Raw genomic sequence first — 18,236 nt, 5'->3', positions numbered from 1 at the left:
CCAGAATCAAAAATAATATTTTTAAAGCACTGGGAGACTTCATTTGTATTTAAGGAAATCCAATTGAAAATTATTTTGTGTTTGGGAAGCAAACAAAATAGTCTTCCTCAAATTTCTTAATTTGTTACTATTCCAATTTAAGATTTTTGTATGATGTCCTTAAGATAGGAACATAACATCAGTTATTTTGTTTTCTTATATAAAATGACATATGCAGTCTGAAACTGAACTCTATTATTCAAGTAATATTAGACCTAAGAGGAAAACGCTGTTGTGTGTATATAAGCAATGTAATGTATTTTAATTGCACACCCTTAGTTCTGAGTAGTAAATTGAAATGCATGCTATGTGATTAGGATGGCGAGGATTTTTTGTTTTTTAAACAAAAATAAAAGGCTGGAATTCTGTGTCAATCTTTTTGTTTTGATAATTCTTATGATAAACAGGTGTCAGTCAAAATGCTGTAGTTGATCAAGTTTCAATTAGTAAATTATAACTGAGTACTGATAATTATTCAAATTAGGATAATTAATTAGAAAAAGGGGTTTATTCTTGTATGTTAGTTTTTTAAACAAAATAAGAAAATTTTAACTTAAAAAAGAAACTATACAATTTGACAAAGATGATGCAGATGGCCTTAAGAGCAGCCTAGTCCCAGAACTTGCACATCCCTTGTGGAAACATTTAAGTTTTCATTAACACTGAGAAACCACCAAATACATTGGTCCTGCCCAACTCAGCTGAATGGGCTGGACTTGGCATATATCTAGTCAAAAAGGGGAGCGAGAAATAAGAATATACCAAAGCTGCTCAGCCTCTAACATAAATTCTGTTAGTCAACTTACAGGTACCCATATTATAACTTTGTCAGAAAAACGTCAGCTAGGTTCAGAAGTACGTCATTTGTTGCGCTTGTATTGGTTTAGAATATAGGATTTTAAGGTCTTCCAACACTGTACTAAAACATTTCAATAAAATCATGCTACTTTTTCTTTCATTAAAAATGAACTATGTACGGGATAGAAGGAACATACTTAAAGATCATAAAAGCCATTTATGAAAAGCCCACAGCTAACATCATCCTCAACGGGGAAAAACTGAGAGCTTTTTCCCTGAGATCAGGAACACGACAGGGATGCCCACTCTCACCGCTGTTGTTTAACATAGTGCTGGAAGTTCTAGCATCAGCAATCAGACAACAAAAGGAAATCAAAGGCATCAAAATTGGCAAAGATGAAGTCAAGCTTTCGCTTGAATTTGAGGCATTTAAATAGGCATTCTGGTTGCTTTTTGAATTTCAAATTAAACTTTTCAGTTGTATTCACTCCAAAATATACTTATGTTTTTAGTTCCAGTAATAATTAGATAATTAGACAAATCAAAATTTTGAAGCTTCAGCTATTGTCTATAACTCTTATTCATAATCAACTTCATGTCATTCTTTTTATAACCTTCAGTATGACTGAATTTTAAACATCTGTTTTTAAAAAAATTATTTATTTTATATTTATTTATTTATTATTTCTGAGAGGGAGATGGTGAGTGGGGGAGGAGCAGAGAGAGAGAAAGAGAGATCCCAAGCTGGCTCTGTGCTGAGAGCGGAGAGCCCAATGTGGGGCTTGAACTCACAAACTGCGAGATTATGACCTGAGCCAAAGCCGAATGCTCAACTGACTGAGCCACTCAGGCGCCCCGAAGCATTTTCTGTTTTAAATAATTTTATTCACATAAAATAATGCAACTTGTTTTTGATTCTGATTGACTTAGGTGATTATGATATAATCAACACATTATTTTAAGAATTATCAATATACTCAACTATTTTAAACTTAATTTATCTTTATTTTTTCCAGTTTTCTAGCATCTTTAATTATGGTATTGCATATGCTACTTTTGTCAAATTAAATAATAATTTAAGGAGATAGATGAAGAAAAAGCCTGGACTAAAATTTGAAGCTGAGCTTACGAAGTACAATAGAGTAATTAAGCTCTTGGACAGCACTACTGATGAAAGAAACTGTGTCATAACTTTTAGTCAAGGTTATTTTTATTTACATGACAAACCTACACGTAAATTTGCAAATACCTTTTTGTTTTTTTTTTTAATAGTCAGAGGTGGTGTATAATTTATCTTTGCTTTCCTCAAGAGATCAACAGTATAGGGGCTCCTGGGTGGCTCGGTCAGTTAAGAGTATGACTTTGGCTGAGGTCATAATCTCACAGTTCATGGATCTCGTGGTTTGTGTATTAGAGTCCCATATCGGGGTTGCTGCTGTCATGCAGAGCCTGCTTGGAATCCTCTGTCTTCCTCTCCCTCTGCCCCTCACCTGCTTGTACTCACGCTCACACGCATTCTTTCTATGTCTTTCTCTCAAAAATAAGTAAACATTAAAAAAAAAAAGAGAGATCAGCAGTATAGTGTCTTCTTTATATTAGGTTCTCAATAAATTAATGATTTGTGAGGCAATAAAGATAGAAGATGTAATATTCAAACAATATTTGAGTCTCCTTCTAACCAATTCAGTGATTAAAAATGAACAAAATAACTCTGAGATTGATACTTAATGAGTTTTTTTTTTTTTATCATTGTTGTCACCCAATTGTCCATGTTCATTGGGAACATAATTTCAAAAAATTTTAATCTAAACCATCTATTTTCATTAGTAATTTTATGCCTTCTGGCAAAACTTTGATAGCAGTATTTATTAGTGAAGTTGACCACTCTGAGTTCACATTCTCTGGCATTGTGTTGGTGAAATAGAGATGAATAACTTTGCACCATTTAATCTTTTTTCTAAGTATTCAAGTATTGATGTTTTAAATTAAACTATTTTTCTAAATCACTAGTAATACAGATTATCTCACCAACATTGAGAATAAAAAAAGTAAAAAAAATACAAAAAATCCTTAATTTGTCTTGAGAATACTGGCTGTTATTACTGTTATTACTAATATTTGCTTATTGTTTTTGTAATACTTACTGATGTGGAACTTATTCCTGCCAAGGTTCAAAGGGGAATCTTTTCTAATTTTGAAATTCTTCCAAAAATGGTTTACTAGTGACATCTGCTGGTATAATGTGGTAATAAAGATAAAAGTATCTCCTGGAAGTAATTTCTTGGAAGTTAAGCATGAAACAAAGAATCTTTGTGGGCAGAATTGTTTTTTTAACTATCATTTACACTTATAATTGAAAAAAAATTGTGTTTGTGGGCTCCCCTTCACATTGGCATTTGACCAAGTATATTCTAATAACGATAAACTTTATACTTTCTCATACACTATTTAATTGTAGCCTGAACCTCTATAATTAGTTGTGTCAGCTAAGTTGTTTGATATAGTGCTGCAATTTTTTCCTCCTTCTCTTTCCTGCACATAACATTGCAAATGTAGAGATTCATTAACTATGATGGAGTCATACTAGTTATTTATGTCATTTACATAGGTTAACTGTAATAGAAAAGTCTATGTATACATGCATTATATGCATTATATTTTTATGCACACTCAAAAATAACAACAAGACTTTGTATTAGAGAATGATTTTATTAGAAAGAGAAAGGACTTTGTTTCCCCCCACCCCTTTAGAAGAGATTTTCTGCACTATAAAATATGGAGGAATAAAATATTCTCAGTCCTAGGATATTTTCTCTATTGGCACTTCTCTCCTAGATGATTGTATCTAGTCCTATGGATTCAAATTCTGCTTATAAATGAACAGACCTTTTCCTTGAACCCAAACCTGTATAGCAGCTGCTTGCTTCATTAACATTTCCATTTATAGATAACATGAATCTCAAACTTACCATGTCCAAAATAAAACTTTGATTTTCTCCTCAAACCTGTTTCTCCTATAGTCTTCTTCACTTCAGTAAATGAACATTTTATCCTTCTATTTGCTCAAACCCCAAATATTCTACTAATTAGTACATTTTCTCTTTCTCTTGTACTACACATTCAGTCCATCGAGAAATTCTACCAACTCTGCTTTTGAAATGCATTCAGAATCCTCCCACTTGTCTTTATCTCTGCCACTTCATTATCTAGTCAGGCCACAATCATCTTTCCCCTCCTGATTAGCCTCTTTGTTGTTAACTTTGTCTTCCTGTTGTTTTCCAACTAGCAGCCAAAGATAATCTTAAAATCTAAGACAGATCTTTGTCACTCTTCTGTTGAGAACCACGCAAAGTTTTCAGGGTGCCTAGAGGGCCATACAAGAATTGTAGACCACTCCTTCCCTCCACACTGTTACTGTGACCTCATTTCCTACCACTGCTTCCCTTCCCTGTTCTGCTCTGGCTACAGTAATCTACTTTGCTGTTCTCCTTACGTGCCATGCACACTCCTCATCAGGGACTTTATACTTGCTCTTCCTTCAAATCAATGCTGTTCCCTCGATTCTATAAGGCTTCTGATCAAATTATCAAATTTCACCTTCTTGGAGAGGCCCTTCTGGACTACACTATGTAAAATAATAAGGCCTAACTCCCATCTGTTTCTCCTCTTATCCTGCTTTGTTTTTTGCCATAGCAGTTATCACTGCATGACATATTTACTTGTTTTGTCGTACCTTTCCCAGACATAGAGGGTCAGCTGTATGAAAACAGAGATTCTGTATTGTCTACTGTTACATCCTTAAAACTTAAACTTGTGCTTCCTCATAGTAGGCATTCAGTTAATATTTGTTGAGTAAGTCAGTGAACCTTAATACATGAATGGAGAATAATTTGATTTGCATTATAATAACCAAATCCATTAAATAGTGAGGCACCCTTCTAATGGGGTGTTTTGTATAAATCTTTGTGTGTGTATCAGACTCTATACATTTAATTCCAATTACAGTAGTGTTTCCTAGTTAGGTTAAAGCTCAGACAATACCCTTGGTATCAAAATTCAGGGAGATATTACTATTTTAAAGATTCTTTTTATGGGAATAATTACTTTTTTGTTCTTTTGACATAGACATCTGACCCTCAATTACATTAACAGACCTTATACACATGAATGGAAAAAAGAATAGCCTCTTTTGAATTCGGGCTAAGACTTTATCAATATGAAGTGCTTCCCACAGGGTTCTGCTGAAAGAACCAAACTTCCATCATAATGAAATTGCAAATTCATTTGTGCATGCCCCCTTTTTTTTTTGAAAGCTACTTTTTGATGTTTGGTCTGCAATTAGATTTATTGTTTAAGGTCACAAATATGCAATCCTGACTAGACCAAGTTGTCAGAATCCTTTATCTATTCAGCATTGCACAAAGATAAATGGCTATCTTTTAACAATAACATACCAAAGCCAAAAATTTGTTCCCCCTTGTATATAATCTTTTAATCAATCTGCCGCTGTTTTCCAGTCAATAGACTCTTAGCCTACCCCTTCACCACCCCACCTATCTAGAAATTGCCCAATTATGGGTTTTAAATTACTGAGAAACACTTTCTTTAGATGGAAAAGGATAAGTTTAAGAATTTTAATGCTACAATTTTCCCATGCACATTTTTAGCTTAACGTATGAATTACTTTGCCTTTACCCTCAGTCCGTGTGGGGTGGATAATTATGTTAGTATGTTCGCTAAATTCTTTGCTTACATTTCTCACTGCTAACATGACCACAAAGTAGATCATGTTGCTTAATTAAAATGAATTCTTAAGTGTTTTAAAAGATCTCTGATCTTTTAAATTAAATTAAATTCTTTTCTGAGATTCTATGTGTCCTCCAGTAAAAATGTATATATTTAAACTTGGTAAGATAGGTTTCTTATATTTTGTGCATTTCCTTTGTGACCTTTCATATAAAAGGCATACTGTGAGAATTGCCCAATTAGATTTGAGGCTGTACATTTTATCCAGGAATATCCAGTGTCTAAAATTAACATACATTAGAGCGTCATTGTATCACCAATCTCTATAGTTTCTCCAAGGGATTTTGATATTAGATACCCAATAATTCTTTACTAACTTTATCATAACTTATAAAGCAGGCCATTAAAACTAGTCTAGTAATTTTCCTGTTTTAAAATCTTCTTTAAATATTTTTTGCAGATCTGAGAATCATTTTTTCTTAATTGTCACACAGTTTGAATCTTCCCCCAATTAAAAGGAATACAGTATTTCAGAAGGAGGTATAAGAGAAAACCATAGCTTTTAATTCAGATGGACTTTTAAATTTTTTTCCTAAATTCGTATTGCTGTTTATTTTGTGACCTCTTGGAAGTTGCTGCATTTGGGGGCAGGAGTGGGGGCTCTGCCCAGCTATGGATTAGAGAAATACCTATTCAAAGAGGTGTGATATTATTAAATGAGACAACACACATCAAGGGCCCAAAACAATGCCCAGCAATAGTAAGTACTCAGTAAATATTATTTGGGCTTCTGCACCTGTGCCCTCCCCTCAGCCCCACTCTGTTCCCCAGGATATGTTATCCGTTCCGATTGGGCTCACTCAGAAGTTAAAACCAGTGAACTAAACTTGAAGCCTTTTTGTGTCTGCCAACTCTTCCTTGCTCCACGTTCACTGAATTATTAAGTAGGGAGAAGTCAGGACCTAGAATTGACCTATTCATAATACCCAGCAGGTGTATGTGGCCTTTTCTTCTCAACAAATTGCTCCCCTGGGGATTGCCTAAAGTGAAACACTCCACTCCCAGCCTTCAAAAATGAAGTCCACATGGAGCTCTGAGAAGATATACTTAAATCTGTCTTCCACCTGCAAATATGAGAGTTGAGCCTTAAATTATGTTAATTTGGCATGGGACATTTTAATCATCCTGTGTAAGATGGCTTGCTTCATTGTTTGTTGCATTTATAGTGCTCAGATCACTGTCCTAAAAGAGTTTCACTTTTTATTTATTTATTTATTTATTTATTTATTTATTTATTTATTATTTATTTTTAACGTTTATTTATTTTTGAGACAGAGACAGAGCATGAACGGGGGAGGGTCAGAGAGAGGAAGACACAGAATCTGAAACAGGCTCCAGGCTCTGAGCTGTCAGCACAGAGCCCGACGCGGGGCTCGAACTCACGGACCGTGAGATCATGACCTGAGCCAAAGTCGGCCACTTAACCGACTGAGCCACCCAGGCGCCGCAAGAGTTTCACCTTTTAAAAATAATCTATTTCAGAAAAAAATTTTTAAAGCTATTTAATATACTACTTTATATCTCAAAACATGTTATCTTAGCATAAAATTTTTTATTGTTCTAGATGCAAAGATGGTTTGAAAGGATTTACATTCTCTGCCCTCAGGTAAGTAACGTATTTTATTTAACTTCATGTTAAGAAAGAATTTGCAAGTTAACGTTTTCAAAAAGTAATACCATTACACATATTATAAGAGATATTTATCTACTCAGTTTTCTAGCCGAAAATAATTGTAGAAGTCACAAAGTCACTTTTGTGATATTTCATTAAAAGAGTAACTTATTAGATTTCTTTTCCCCTAAAACCCAGTCAATCACCAAATACTTTTGGGGCCTATTGTGTGCCTCATATCATTGGATGTTAGAAAAGAATTACAAGAACTCTCTCTTTAAGGAGCTTTGGAAAGACAAAGCTACACATGGACAATGATTGCAAAATTAAATACTGAATTCTGTGGTACCACAGTCTGGACTTCATTTGGGCAGGGCTCATGTCAGACACATTTCGGATTCTTAGCTTCACTAGAGTCACTAGAATCTGCTTTTCACCCTGTAGCCCATCTCTTACCGTAGTTATTGGCAGATGGTAGATAACTGTGGAAATGTTGGTTAGCACCAACATTGTATATTATAGTTCACCAAGCATTTTCACATCGATTAGAAAATTTTCACAACAGTTCTGTGAGATGGGTATTTTTATGCCCACGTGTCATGAAGAAGAAATTGAGGCTTAAGAATGCTTGACTAATTTAATGTTCACACAGTGACTGTATATATATATATACTTACTTGAAACCTAGTGCTTTTCTATTTTGTGTCATAAATGTTGCCTATTTTGTTCTCCTAAGTACATACGGTAGATACTTAGTGAACATTAACAGTGTAGTATTCATTGTAAGTATAGGAGGGAAAAGAGTGGATCAATACTAGAAGATTTATTTTGAAGATCAAATGAGTTAATGCATGAAAAATGTTTAGAACTGTGCATGGCACATAGTGCTCAAGAAATGTTGGCTATTATTGTATTATTATTCTTAAAAAAATTTTTTTAATGTTTATTTTTAAGAGAGACAGAGACAGAACATGAGCGAGGGGGTGGGGATGGGGGCAGAGAGAGGGAGGGAAACACAGAATCCGAAGCAGGCTCCAGGCTTTGAGCTGTCAGCACAAAGCCTGACGCGGGGCTCAAGCCCACGAACCATGAGATCATGACCTGAGCCAAAGTTGGACACTTAACTGACTGAGCCACCCAGGCGCTTCCTATTACATTAGTACTCTTATGGGGATAATCCTTAAAGTGTACTTGAAGGGTAGCTTTAGAGAACTAGAAGGGAAGGGAAGAACCTTCTGGGTGGAAGGGAATTATGTTAGCAAAAGCATGAAAATTATAAACCTGAAATGTGAAGTAAGAGTGGGAATTTAATTGGCATGAAAAGCTTATATTAGGGATTATAAGGTTTGTTTGTTTTTTTGTTTTTGTTTTTGTTTTTGTTTTTATGATGAATCAAGCAGGGCCACATTATGGAAGACCTGAACAACAACACGAAAAGAAGACAGATTTGAATTTGATAAGATGAGCAATAAGGGCCCACTAAAGGTTTTTGAGCAGGGTAGTTGACATTGTTTCAGAAAGATTAGTCTGGCCACAGTATTTGGGACCTTGTATAAAGAAAGAACAAGAATGAAGAAAGATGAAATGAAAAGGACTGAGATTGGGTGATAGTGGAGGATTAAAGAGAAAGAGGCAAAGTTGAGATGTGCAGTAGAAGAAAATGAAGACCTAATGCCCGATAGTTTCCTTTTTTCTCTTTCCCTCCAATCCTTGGTAGGAGCCAAGTGTTGAAAACCTAAGTACCTGACAAAAGGTACTATTAACAGAAAATCAGATGGCATGCAACAAGACTAGTTTGGGAGGGGACAGATTGAGTCCACTGTTTGAATATCTTTGGTTGTGGAAACTCTGTAGTAGCAATAACTAAGTATACACAGCAGTGATTTCTTCATATTATATTCTTCATTAAAAAATGATGGGGGCTCCTGGGTGGCTCAGTCAATTGAGCATTTGACTTTGGCTCAGGTCATGATCTCATGCTTTGTGGGTTCAAGCCCCAGGTCGGGCTCTGTGCTGACAGCTCAGAGCCTGGAGCCTGCTTTGGATTCTGGGTCTCCCTCTCTCTGCCCCTCCCACACTCACACTCTGTCTCTGTCCCTCTCTCTCAAAAATAAATAAACGTTAAAAAATTTTTTTTACAGATGATGAAACATTTTAGAAAATAACTTGTTGTTGTTGCTGTTGTTGCACTGGCTGTAATGGATTCTGTGTTAAATTGAAAGTTTATAACAAAACCAAAAGTTGGTTTTCGTAAAGAGAAAACTTAGCCTTTTCTCCCGTGTCTCTCCTTAGGCTCCCAGAATCCTTACAAAAACTTAAAATGTGTCAGATATTTTTGTGTCTCTTCTTCAAACCCACTTAAAATGAAGGACTGGGCTGGACTTTTTGTACTTAGAATTTTCTCTGTATTAGAGGAAAATGTTCTGGAAAAAAATGGTTATTACTTATTGCTTAAAGTTTAGTAGAAGTTATGAGAGTAGATAGAAAGAGTCAAGAGTAGAACCAAAGGGGAAGAGCCAGTTCAGGAGCCTTAAGGTATAGTAAGCCTGGATCAACATAGTTTAATACTTAGAAGTATATACAGCTTGGTGGTTAAGAACCCAGGATTTAGAGTCAGACAATTCTGATTTCAAATAGTTACTGTTATTGGCTGTGGGTGTGGGCAAGGTTTCATGCTCACTCTCATGGAAATTATGGCACCTAGTTTGTAGTGTTGCTATGAGGGTTAAATGATTTAATATCACTGCTGTACCTATCATTTAGTAAATGCTCTGAAAATGCTAATTATTACTATAGTCATTCATTCAATATATATTAATTAAATATTTACTGTGTGCCAGACACTATACCAGTCATTAGGGTATAATAGCAAAGAAGATGTACAGAGTCTCTCAAGACCCCACAGTTTAATGGGGGATGTAGCCTACTAACAAGGTGCGTCTACTATTGGGGATTTATTGGGACATGATAGCACAAAGGAAGGATCGCTAACTCACTCCAGATTAGGCAGAGACAGCTTCTCTGAGGAAGTTACCTCTAATCTGAGATGGTCAGTCCTGGCTAAAAGAGCAACAGTGTTATGTGAACAGTGTAAGAGAGATTATTGTAACTGTTCCAATGTAGTTTTTATCTTGTTCATAAAGAACAGTAGTACAGATCTTAAATTGTCCATGCACACCCATGAATAAGAACCAAATTCTTTTGGAATAAGAGCTACTTAGACTGCACAACTGCCATCTTGTGGCACACAATCTCATTGCATATCCCTTATGATTTAATAAGCTAGATGTTTTATCAAGTTTGTCCTAACAAACTTGGGTTGCAGTTGATAGTAATAGCTTTTTTTCACCTCTCTTTTCTGAGTGTTTGCATTTTCTTACTGTGTTTGTCATAGGTCCCACGTTCCAGAACCTTAGTGTAGTATTATTGATCCCTAGTTTTTGTTTGCATTTTAAGGTATTTCCTGAAAGTTCGGCAGGTAGAGTTCTCTTGGGAAAGCTTAGTTATTCTTTAAAAGAACAATGACTCTTATAATGAAGGTACAAACAGCAAAAATGAAAACAGATGAAGGATACTGATTGAGGGATATCTAATGGTGGCAACTCTTTCATTCTTCCTTTCTTTTTTTCCCCTCTCTTTTCTTTTCACATTGTCTTTGGGAAAAAAATAGTCCAGTTTTAATGAGATAAGAATAGTGTCTTCTCCTTGATACTAAATTTCTCCAAAGGTAAATAAATAGATTAGGATAACATGGAATTTAAGGTTTTCTAATGAAATTTTGTTAGAATACATGGACTCTTGACTGTTTTATGATCCTCATTCTGCAGCTCCCTCCATTTCCCTGAGTATTGTTATATGAATTTCTACCACAATGTGGCTATTTTATGACTCAAAGTGTTGGGATATAACTTTACACTGAAAAATGAGAAACTCATTCAGTTGTAACTATTAGTAGAATTTAGAGCAAAAATAGAATTTTTGTGATCAATTAGTAGACCCGAGTAAATATTTCACTTGCTTCTTTGAAAAAACTTTAAGGTGTGTAATATCTTTAAAAAGTGGTGACTTAAGTTAAAACAGTGTGCCATAAAAGCTCTATGCTATATTTTACTTGGTTAATTTGATTTTAAAATACCTGCATTGTTGAGAGTTTAGGAAGATGGTGGAGTAGGAGCACGCTGAGCTCACCTCATCCCATGTTTACAACTAGATATCATCCACATCTGTGTAAAATAACAGAAAGCAATCCAACTACTGACAGAACAAACTCCATAACTCAATGTAGAGAAGAAGCCACATTTAGGAAATTAGGAAGGGCAGAAACAGTGGTTGGGAGCTACCCACAGAAGGGAGGGAACTGTGGGTGCAGAGAGGTCAAAGAAACGGTCTTGCTCTCTCACACTTGGGAGCCCAAACTGGGAAGATGAATCCCCATAACATCTGGCTTTGAAAATCAGAGGGGCTGAATTCTATGGGTTTGTATAACTAGCAGGATTTAGAGCCTGGGGCTTAAAAAGTCAGCTGACTCAGTGCTGGGCAAGATGGGAGGGTGAGTGATAGCTGGGTCTTGCCCTTAAAAAGACCATAGACAACCTAGAAGCTACAGTTTGCACAGTGCCTGGGACAAATGGGAGGGAGGAAGGTCTCCTTGTAGTGATTTCAAGTGTGTTGGGGGACTTCTCTGAGAACAAAGGAGCTGTCAGGCACCATTTTCCTCATCTGCCCCACAGCATAAACACAGGGCCACCTGTGGGAGGTGTTGCACAGACACTTGCTATCTAACCTGCTAGCGATGTGCCTTGCCCATGTGTTCTCCTGAAGACTGGCCCACTCCAAGCCTGCTGGCCTCAGTCCTGGGCTCTGTGTAGATTTTGCTAACACCACCATCCCACCTCTGAGCCATCCTGCAGTCCTGCCTCCTCAGAGCTTGCAGCCAGAGTCTCACTAACACCACAGATAGCAAGCAAAGGCCATATCAGGCACAGAGTTGTAAAGACGTCTGGACTAAAAGAAAGTGACTCAGACACAACAGCAGGACACAAGCAACACAAACAGGAGATTCCCCTGAAGCATCAGGTTCTGGTGAACAGGGGACACTGCATTGTAAGGCACTACAGGACCTCTTTTTCATAAAGGCACTACTTTCCAGAGTAGAAGATGTAGCTGACTTTCTTAACACAGACAAACCAACACAGAGTGATAGACAAAGTGAGGAAACAGAGGAATATGTTCCAAATGAAAAACAGGACAAAATCACAGCAGGAGATTAAGTAAAACAAAAATAATATGCTTGATAGAAAATTTGAAGTAATGACCATAAAGATACTCACTGGACTTCACAAAAGGGTAGGGGACATCAATGAGACCCTTGCCAAAGAGCTAAAAAGTAACATATCAGAGATGAAGAACTCAATAAATGAAATTAAAAATACAAGAGATGGAATAAATAGTAGGCTGTAGAAAGCAGAGGAGCCTATAAGTGACCTGGAGGATAGAGTAATGGAAAGCAATCGAGATGAATAGGTGAGAGACAAGTAAATACTGCATGAGAATAGACTTAGAAAATTCAGTGACTCCATCAAGTGTAATAGCATTCACAGTATAGGGATCTCAGAAGGAAAAGAGAGAAAGGGAGACAGAAAATGTATTTGAAGTAATAATAGCTGAAAACTTCCCAAATCTTGCTAGGGGAGGGGCTGGGGGTGGGGCGGGGAACAGAGATCCTGATTCAGGAGCCATATAGATCCCCCAACAAATTCAACCTAAGGAGGTCCACACCAAGACACATCATAATTAAAATGATACAAAAAAAATAGTGATAAAGAAAGAATTTTAAAGATTACAAGAGCAAAGGAGACAGTTACATACAAAGGAAATCTGTTAAGGCTATCAGCTGATTTTTTAACAGACACTTTGCACACCAGAAGGTACTGGCATGATATATTCAAAGTGCTCATAGTGAAATGTCTTCAGCCAAGAATACTCTATCCAGCAAAGCAGTCATTAAGAATAGTAGAAGGAGTTTCCCAGACAAAAGTTAAAAGAATTCATGATAACTCCACCAGCCCTACAAGAAATGCTCAGGGGGGCTTTGTAAAAGGAAAAACAAAAACCATAAGTAAGAGTGAGAAGAAATGAGAAGTACACAAACAAAAATAAAAACAGAAAGTATATCTAAAAATCAGTCAAGAGAAGCACAAAATCAAAGGATGTATGATACCAAATATCTGAAATGTGGAGAGGAGAGGAGTAAAGAATGAGTTCAAAAGTAAGCAACCATCAGCTTAATATAGACTCATATGCAGAAGGTGTTATGTATAAACCTAATGGTAACTACAAATCAAAAAGCAGTAATAGATTTGTAAAAAATAAAGAGTAAGGAATCCAAGTATTTTTCTATAAAAAGCCAAGAAATCATGAAAGAAGAGAGCAAGAGAAGAAAGGAACAGAGAGGAACTACAAAACAACCATAAAACATGTAACAAAATGGCAATAAATACATGCATACCAATAATTACTTTGAATGTAAATGGATTCAATATTCCAGTCAAAAGACATGGATGACAGAATGGATAAAAAAGCAAGACCCATCTATATGCTGCCTATAAGAGACTCATTTCAGACCTAAAGACATATGCAGACTGAAAGTGAAGGGATGGAGAACCATTTATCATGCAAATGGAAGTGAAAAGAAAGCCTGAGTACCAACTTATATTGGACAAAATAGACTTTAAAACAAAGGCTTCATGAAATTAAGGACAAAGAAAGACAATGTGTAATCAATCATAAAAAGCAGAAAATCTCCAAGGAACTATGGCTTTGAATATCAGACCAGATGGACCTAACAGATATATTCAGAACATTCCATCCTAAGACAGCAGAATACAGATTCTTTTCAAGTGCACATGGAACGTTGTCCAGAATAGATCCCGTTTTAGGCCACAAAACAATTCTCAACAAATTCAGAAAGATTGAAGTAATAAAATACATCTTTTCTGAGCACAACACTATGAAACTAGAAATAAACCACAAGAAAAAAACATGGAAAGCACATAAATACATGGAGGTTAAATAACATGCTATTAAACAATGAATGGGTCAACCAAGAAATCAAAGATGAAATTAAAAAATACTTGAAGACAAATGAAAATGCAAACACAACAGTCCAAAATCTGGGATATAACAAAAACTGTTCTAAGAGGGAAGTTTATAGCAATACAGGCCTACCTCAGAAGCAAGAAAAATCCCAAGTAACCTAACCACACATCTAAAGGAACTAAAGAAAGAACAACAAACACAACCCAAAACCAGCAGAGGGAAGGAAATAATAAAGATTAGAGCAGAAAAAAACAAAATAAAAACTAAAAATACCAACAAAACAGCTCAGTGAAACCAGGAGCCAGTTCTTTGAAAAGATCAAAAAATTGATAAACCTTTAGCTAGATTCATTAAAAAAAAAGAGAGAGAGAGAGAGAAAGAGGACTCAAAACAATAGAATTCGAACTGGGAGAGATAACAACCAACACCACCGAAATACAAAAGATTGTAAGAGAATATTGTGAAAAATTATATGCTAACAAATGGGACAACCTAGAGGAAATGGATAAATTCCTAGAACATATAAACTGCCAAAATTGAATCAAGAAGAAATAGAAAATTTGAACAGATCGATTACCAGCAATGAAATTGAATCACTAATCAAAAAACTCCCAGCAAACAAAAGTCCAGGACTAGATGCCTTCACAGGTGGATTCTACCAAACATTTAAAGAAGAGTTAATACCTATTCTTCTCAAACTATTCCAAAAAATAGAAGAGGAAGGAAAACTTCTTAATTCATTCTACGAAGCCAGCATTACTCTGATACCAAAACTAGATAAAGACACTACAAAAAAAGAGAACTACAGGCCAATATCTCTGTTGAACATAGATGCAAACATCCTCAACTAAATATTAGCAAACCAAACCCAATGATACTTTAAAAAATCACGCACCACAGGGGCACCTGGATGGCTCAGTCGGTTAAGTGTCTGACTTCAGTACAGGTCATGATCTCACAGTTCGTGAGTTTGAGCCCTGCATCGGGCTCTGTGCTGACAGCTTAGAGCCTGGACCCTGCTTTGAATTCTGTGTCTCCCTCTCTCTCTGTTCCAACCCTGCTCATGCTCTGTCTCTCTCTCTCTCCTTCAAAAATAAATAAAAACATTAAAAAAAATTAAAAAAAATCATGTACCACAATCCAGTGGGATTTTTTCCTGGGATGCAAGAGTGGTTCAGTGAGATTCATCATATCATTAAAAGAAGGGATAAAAAATCATTTCAATAGATGCAGAAAAAGCATTTTCTAAAGTAGAAGATCCATTCATGATAAAAAAAAAAAAAATTCAAAAAATAGGATTAGAGGGAACACCGCAACATAGTAAAGGCCATATATGAAAAACCCACAGCTAACATTTCACTCAGTGGCAAAAAATGGAGAGCGTTTTTCCCCTAATGTTAAGAACAAGATGGGGAAGTCCACTCGTCCCCGCTCATATTTAACAAGTACTGGAATGCCTATCCATAGTGATCAGAAAAGAAGAAGGAAGAAAAGGCATCCAAATTGGTAAGGAAGAAATAAAACTTTCACTATTTGCAGGCAACATGATACTATATATAAAAAACCTTAAAGACTCCATCTAAAAACTACCAGAACTGATAAATGAATTCAGTGAGGTTGTAGGGTACCAAATCAACATACAGAAATTCATGGTATTTTTATTTAGTAATAGTGAAGCAACAGAAAGAAAAGTTAAGATAGCAATCCCATTTACAGTTGCACCAAAGGTAATAAAATACCTGAGAATAAATTTAACCAAGGAGGTGAAAGACTTGTATTCTATAAAATACAGAATACATATTTTTAGAAAACTATAAAATGTTGGTAAAAGATATTTAAGATGACACAAACAAATGGATGGCACAAACTGATGCTCATGGGTCAGAAGAATAAATATTGTAACAGTGTCCTTACTATCCAAAGCAGTCTACAGATTTAATGCAATCCCTATCAAAATATCAACAACATTTTTCACAGAACTATAACAAATAGTCCTAAAATTTGTATGGAACCACAGAAGACCCCAAATAGCCAAAACAATCTTGAAAAAGCAAAGCAAAGCTGGAGGTGTCACAATTCCAGACTTCAAGTTATTACAAAGCTGTAATAATCAAAACAGTATGGTACTGGCACAAAAATAGGCACATAGATTGTTGGAACAGAATAGGGAGCCCAGAAATAAGCCCATGTTTATATGGTCAATTAATGTTTGAGGAAGGAGGAAAGAATACATGATGGGAAAAAGCCTCTTCATAAATGGTGTTGAGAAAACTAAACAGCAGCATGCAAAAGAATGAAACTAGACCACTGGCTTACACCATACACAAAGATAAATTCAAAAGGACCTAAATGTGAGACATGAAACCATAAAAATCCTAGAAGAGAGCACAGGCAATAACTTCTCTAACATCGGACATAGCAACTTTTTCTAGATTTGTCTCCCAAGGCAAGGGAAGAAAAAACAGAAACAAAACTGTTGCGACTACATCAAATAAAAAGCTTCTGTACAGCAAAGGCAATAATGAACAAAACTAAAAGCTTACAGAGTGGGAGAAGATATTTGCAAGTGACATATTTGATAAAGGGTTAGTATCCAAAATATATAAAGAACTTATATAACTCAACACCCAAAAAACAAATAATTCAATTAAAAAGTGGACAGTTGAGAGGCACCTGGGTGGCTCAGTTGCTTGAATGTCCGACTCTTGGTTTCCACTCAGGTCATGATCTCAGGTTCATGGGATCAAGCCCTGCATCAGGCTCTGTGCTGACAGTGTAGAGCCTGCTTAGGATTCTTTCTCCCCCTCTCTTTCTGTCCCTTCCCCTCTCGTGCTCTCTCTCAATATAAATAAATAAAGATTTTTTAAAAAGTGAGCAGACGACATAAACAGACATTTCTCCAGAGAACACATCCAGATGGTCAACAGATACATGAAAAGATGCTCACATCATTGATCATCAGGGGAATGCAAATCAGAACCACAATGAGATATCACCTCACACTTGTCAGAATGGCTAAAATCAATAACACAAGAAACAAAAGGTGTTGGTGTTCCTATTTCTCCAAATAGGAACCCTCTTGCACTGTTGGTGGGAATGCAAACTGGCACAGCCACTTTGGAAAACAGTATGGAGATTCCTCAGAAAGTTAAAAAATGGAGCTACCCTACAATCTAGTAATCACAGTACTGAGTATTTGCCCCCAAAAATGGAAAAACATTAATTTAAAGGCTACATGCACCCTTATGTGTATTGCAGCATTACTTACACTAGCCAAATTATGGGAGCAGCCCAAGTGTCCATCAACTGATGAGTGAATAGAGAAATGGTATATACATATAATGGAATATTATTTAGCCACAAAAAAGAATGCAGTTTTGCCATCTGCAACAACATGAATGGAGCTAGAGAGTATAATTAATGCTAAGTAGCCAGTCAGAAAAAGACAAATACTATATTATTTTACTCATATGTGGAATTTGGGAAACAAAAACAAATGATCAAAGGAAAAAAAGGAAAGAAAGAGAGACAAACCAAGAAGTAGAAACTTAACTAAGCAGAGAACAAACTGATGGTTACCACAGAGCAGGTGGGTTGCGGGCATTGGGTGAAACACATGAAGGGTATTAAGAGTACATTTACCATGATGAGCACTGACTAATGTACAGAACTGTGGAGTCACTATATTGTACACCTGAAACTAATATGACACTGTATGTTAACTATCCTGGAATTAAAAGAAAAAACTTAGTGGAAGAATTTGTATTATTAAAGAAATGGCTGTCAACATTTACGAAGCATTCAGATTTTTAAAGCTTGTACTTCTAAAGGATAAGATTTTATGTAAATTTTGAAAAATCTTATTTTAAATGATAAGGTACTA

General features: G+C 35.9%; 1 protein-coding gene across 1 annotated transcript in view; it reads left to right on the top strand.

Annotated features, from left to right (window-relative positions):
• TMEM135 (transmembrane protein 135) overlaps positions 1 to 18,236 on the top strand; it is a 256,119-nt gene that overhangs the window by 213,427 nt on the left and 24,456 nt on the right. Inside the window, exon 7 of the mRNA XM_030331443.2 lies at positions 7,208 to 7,249. Coding sequence (XP_030187303.1) covers positions 7,208 to 7,249 — 42 coding nt within the window. The remainder of the gene's footprint in view (positions 1 to 7,207; positions 7,250 to 18,236) is intronic.

Source organism: Lynx canadensis, chromosome D1, assembly GCF_007474595.2.
Source record: "Lynx canadensis isolate LIC74 chromosome D1, mLynCan4.pri.v2, whole genome shotgun sequence".
NCBI lineage: Eukaryota > Metazoa > Chordata > Mammalia > Carnivora > Felidae > Lynx > Lynx canadensis.
The sequence above is the reverse complement of the archived record's forward strand: the minus strand, read 5'-3'. Positions and strand labels throughout refer to the sequence as shown.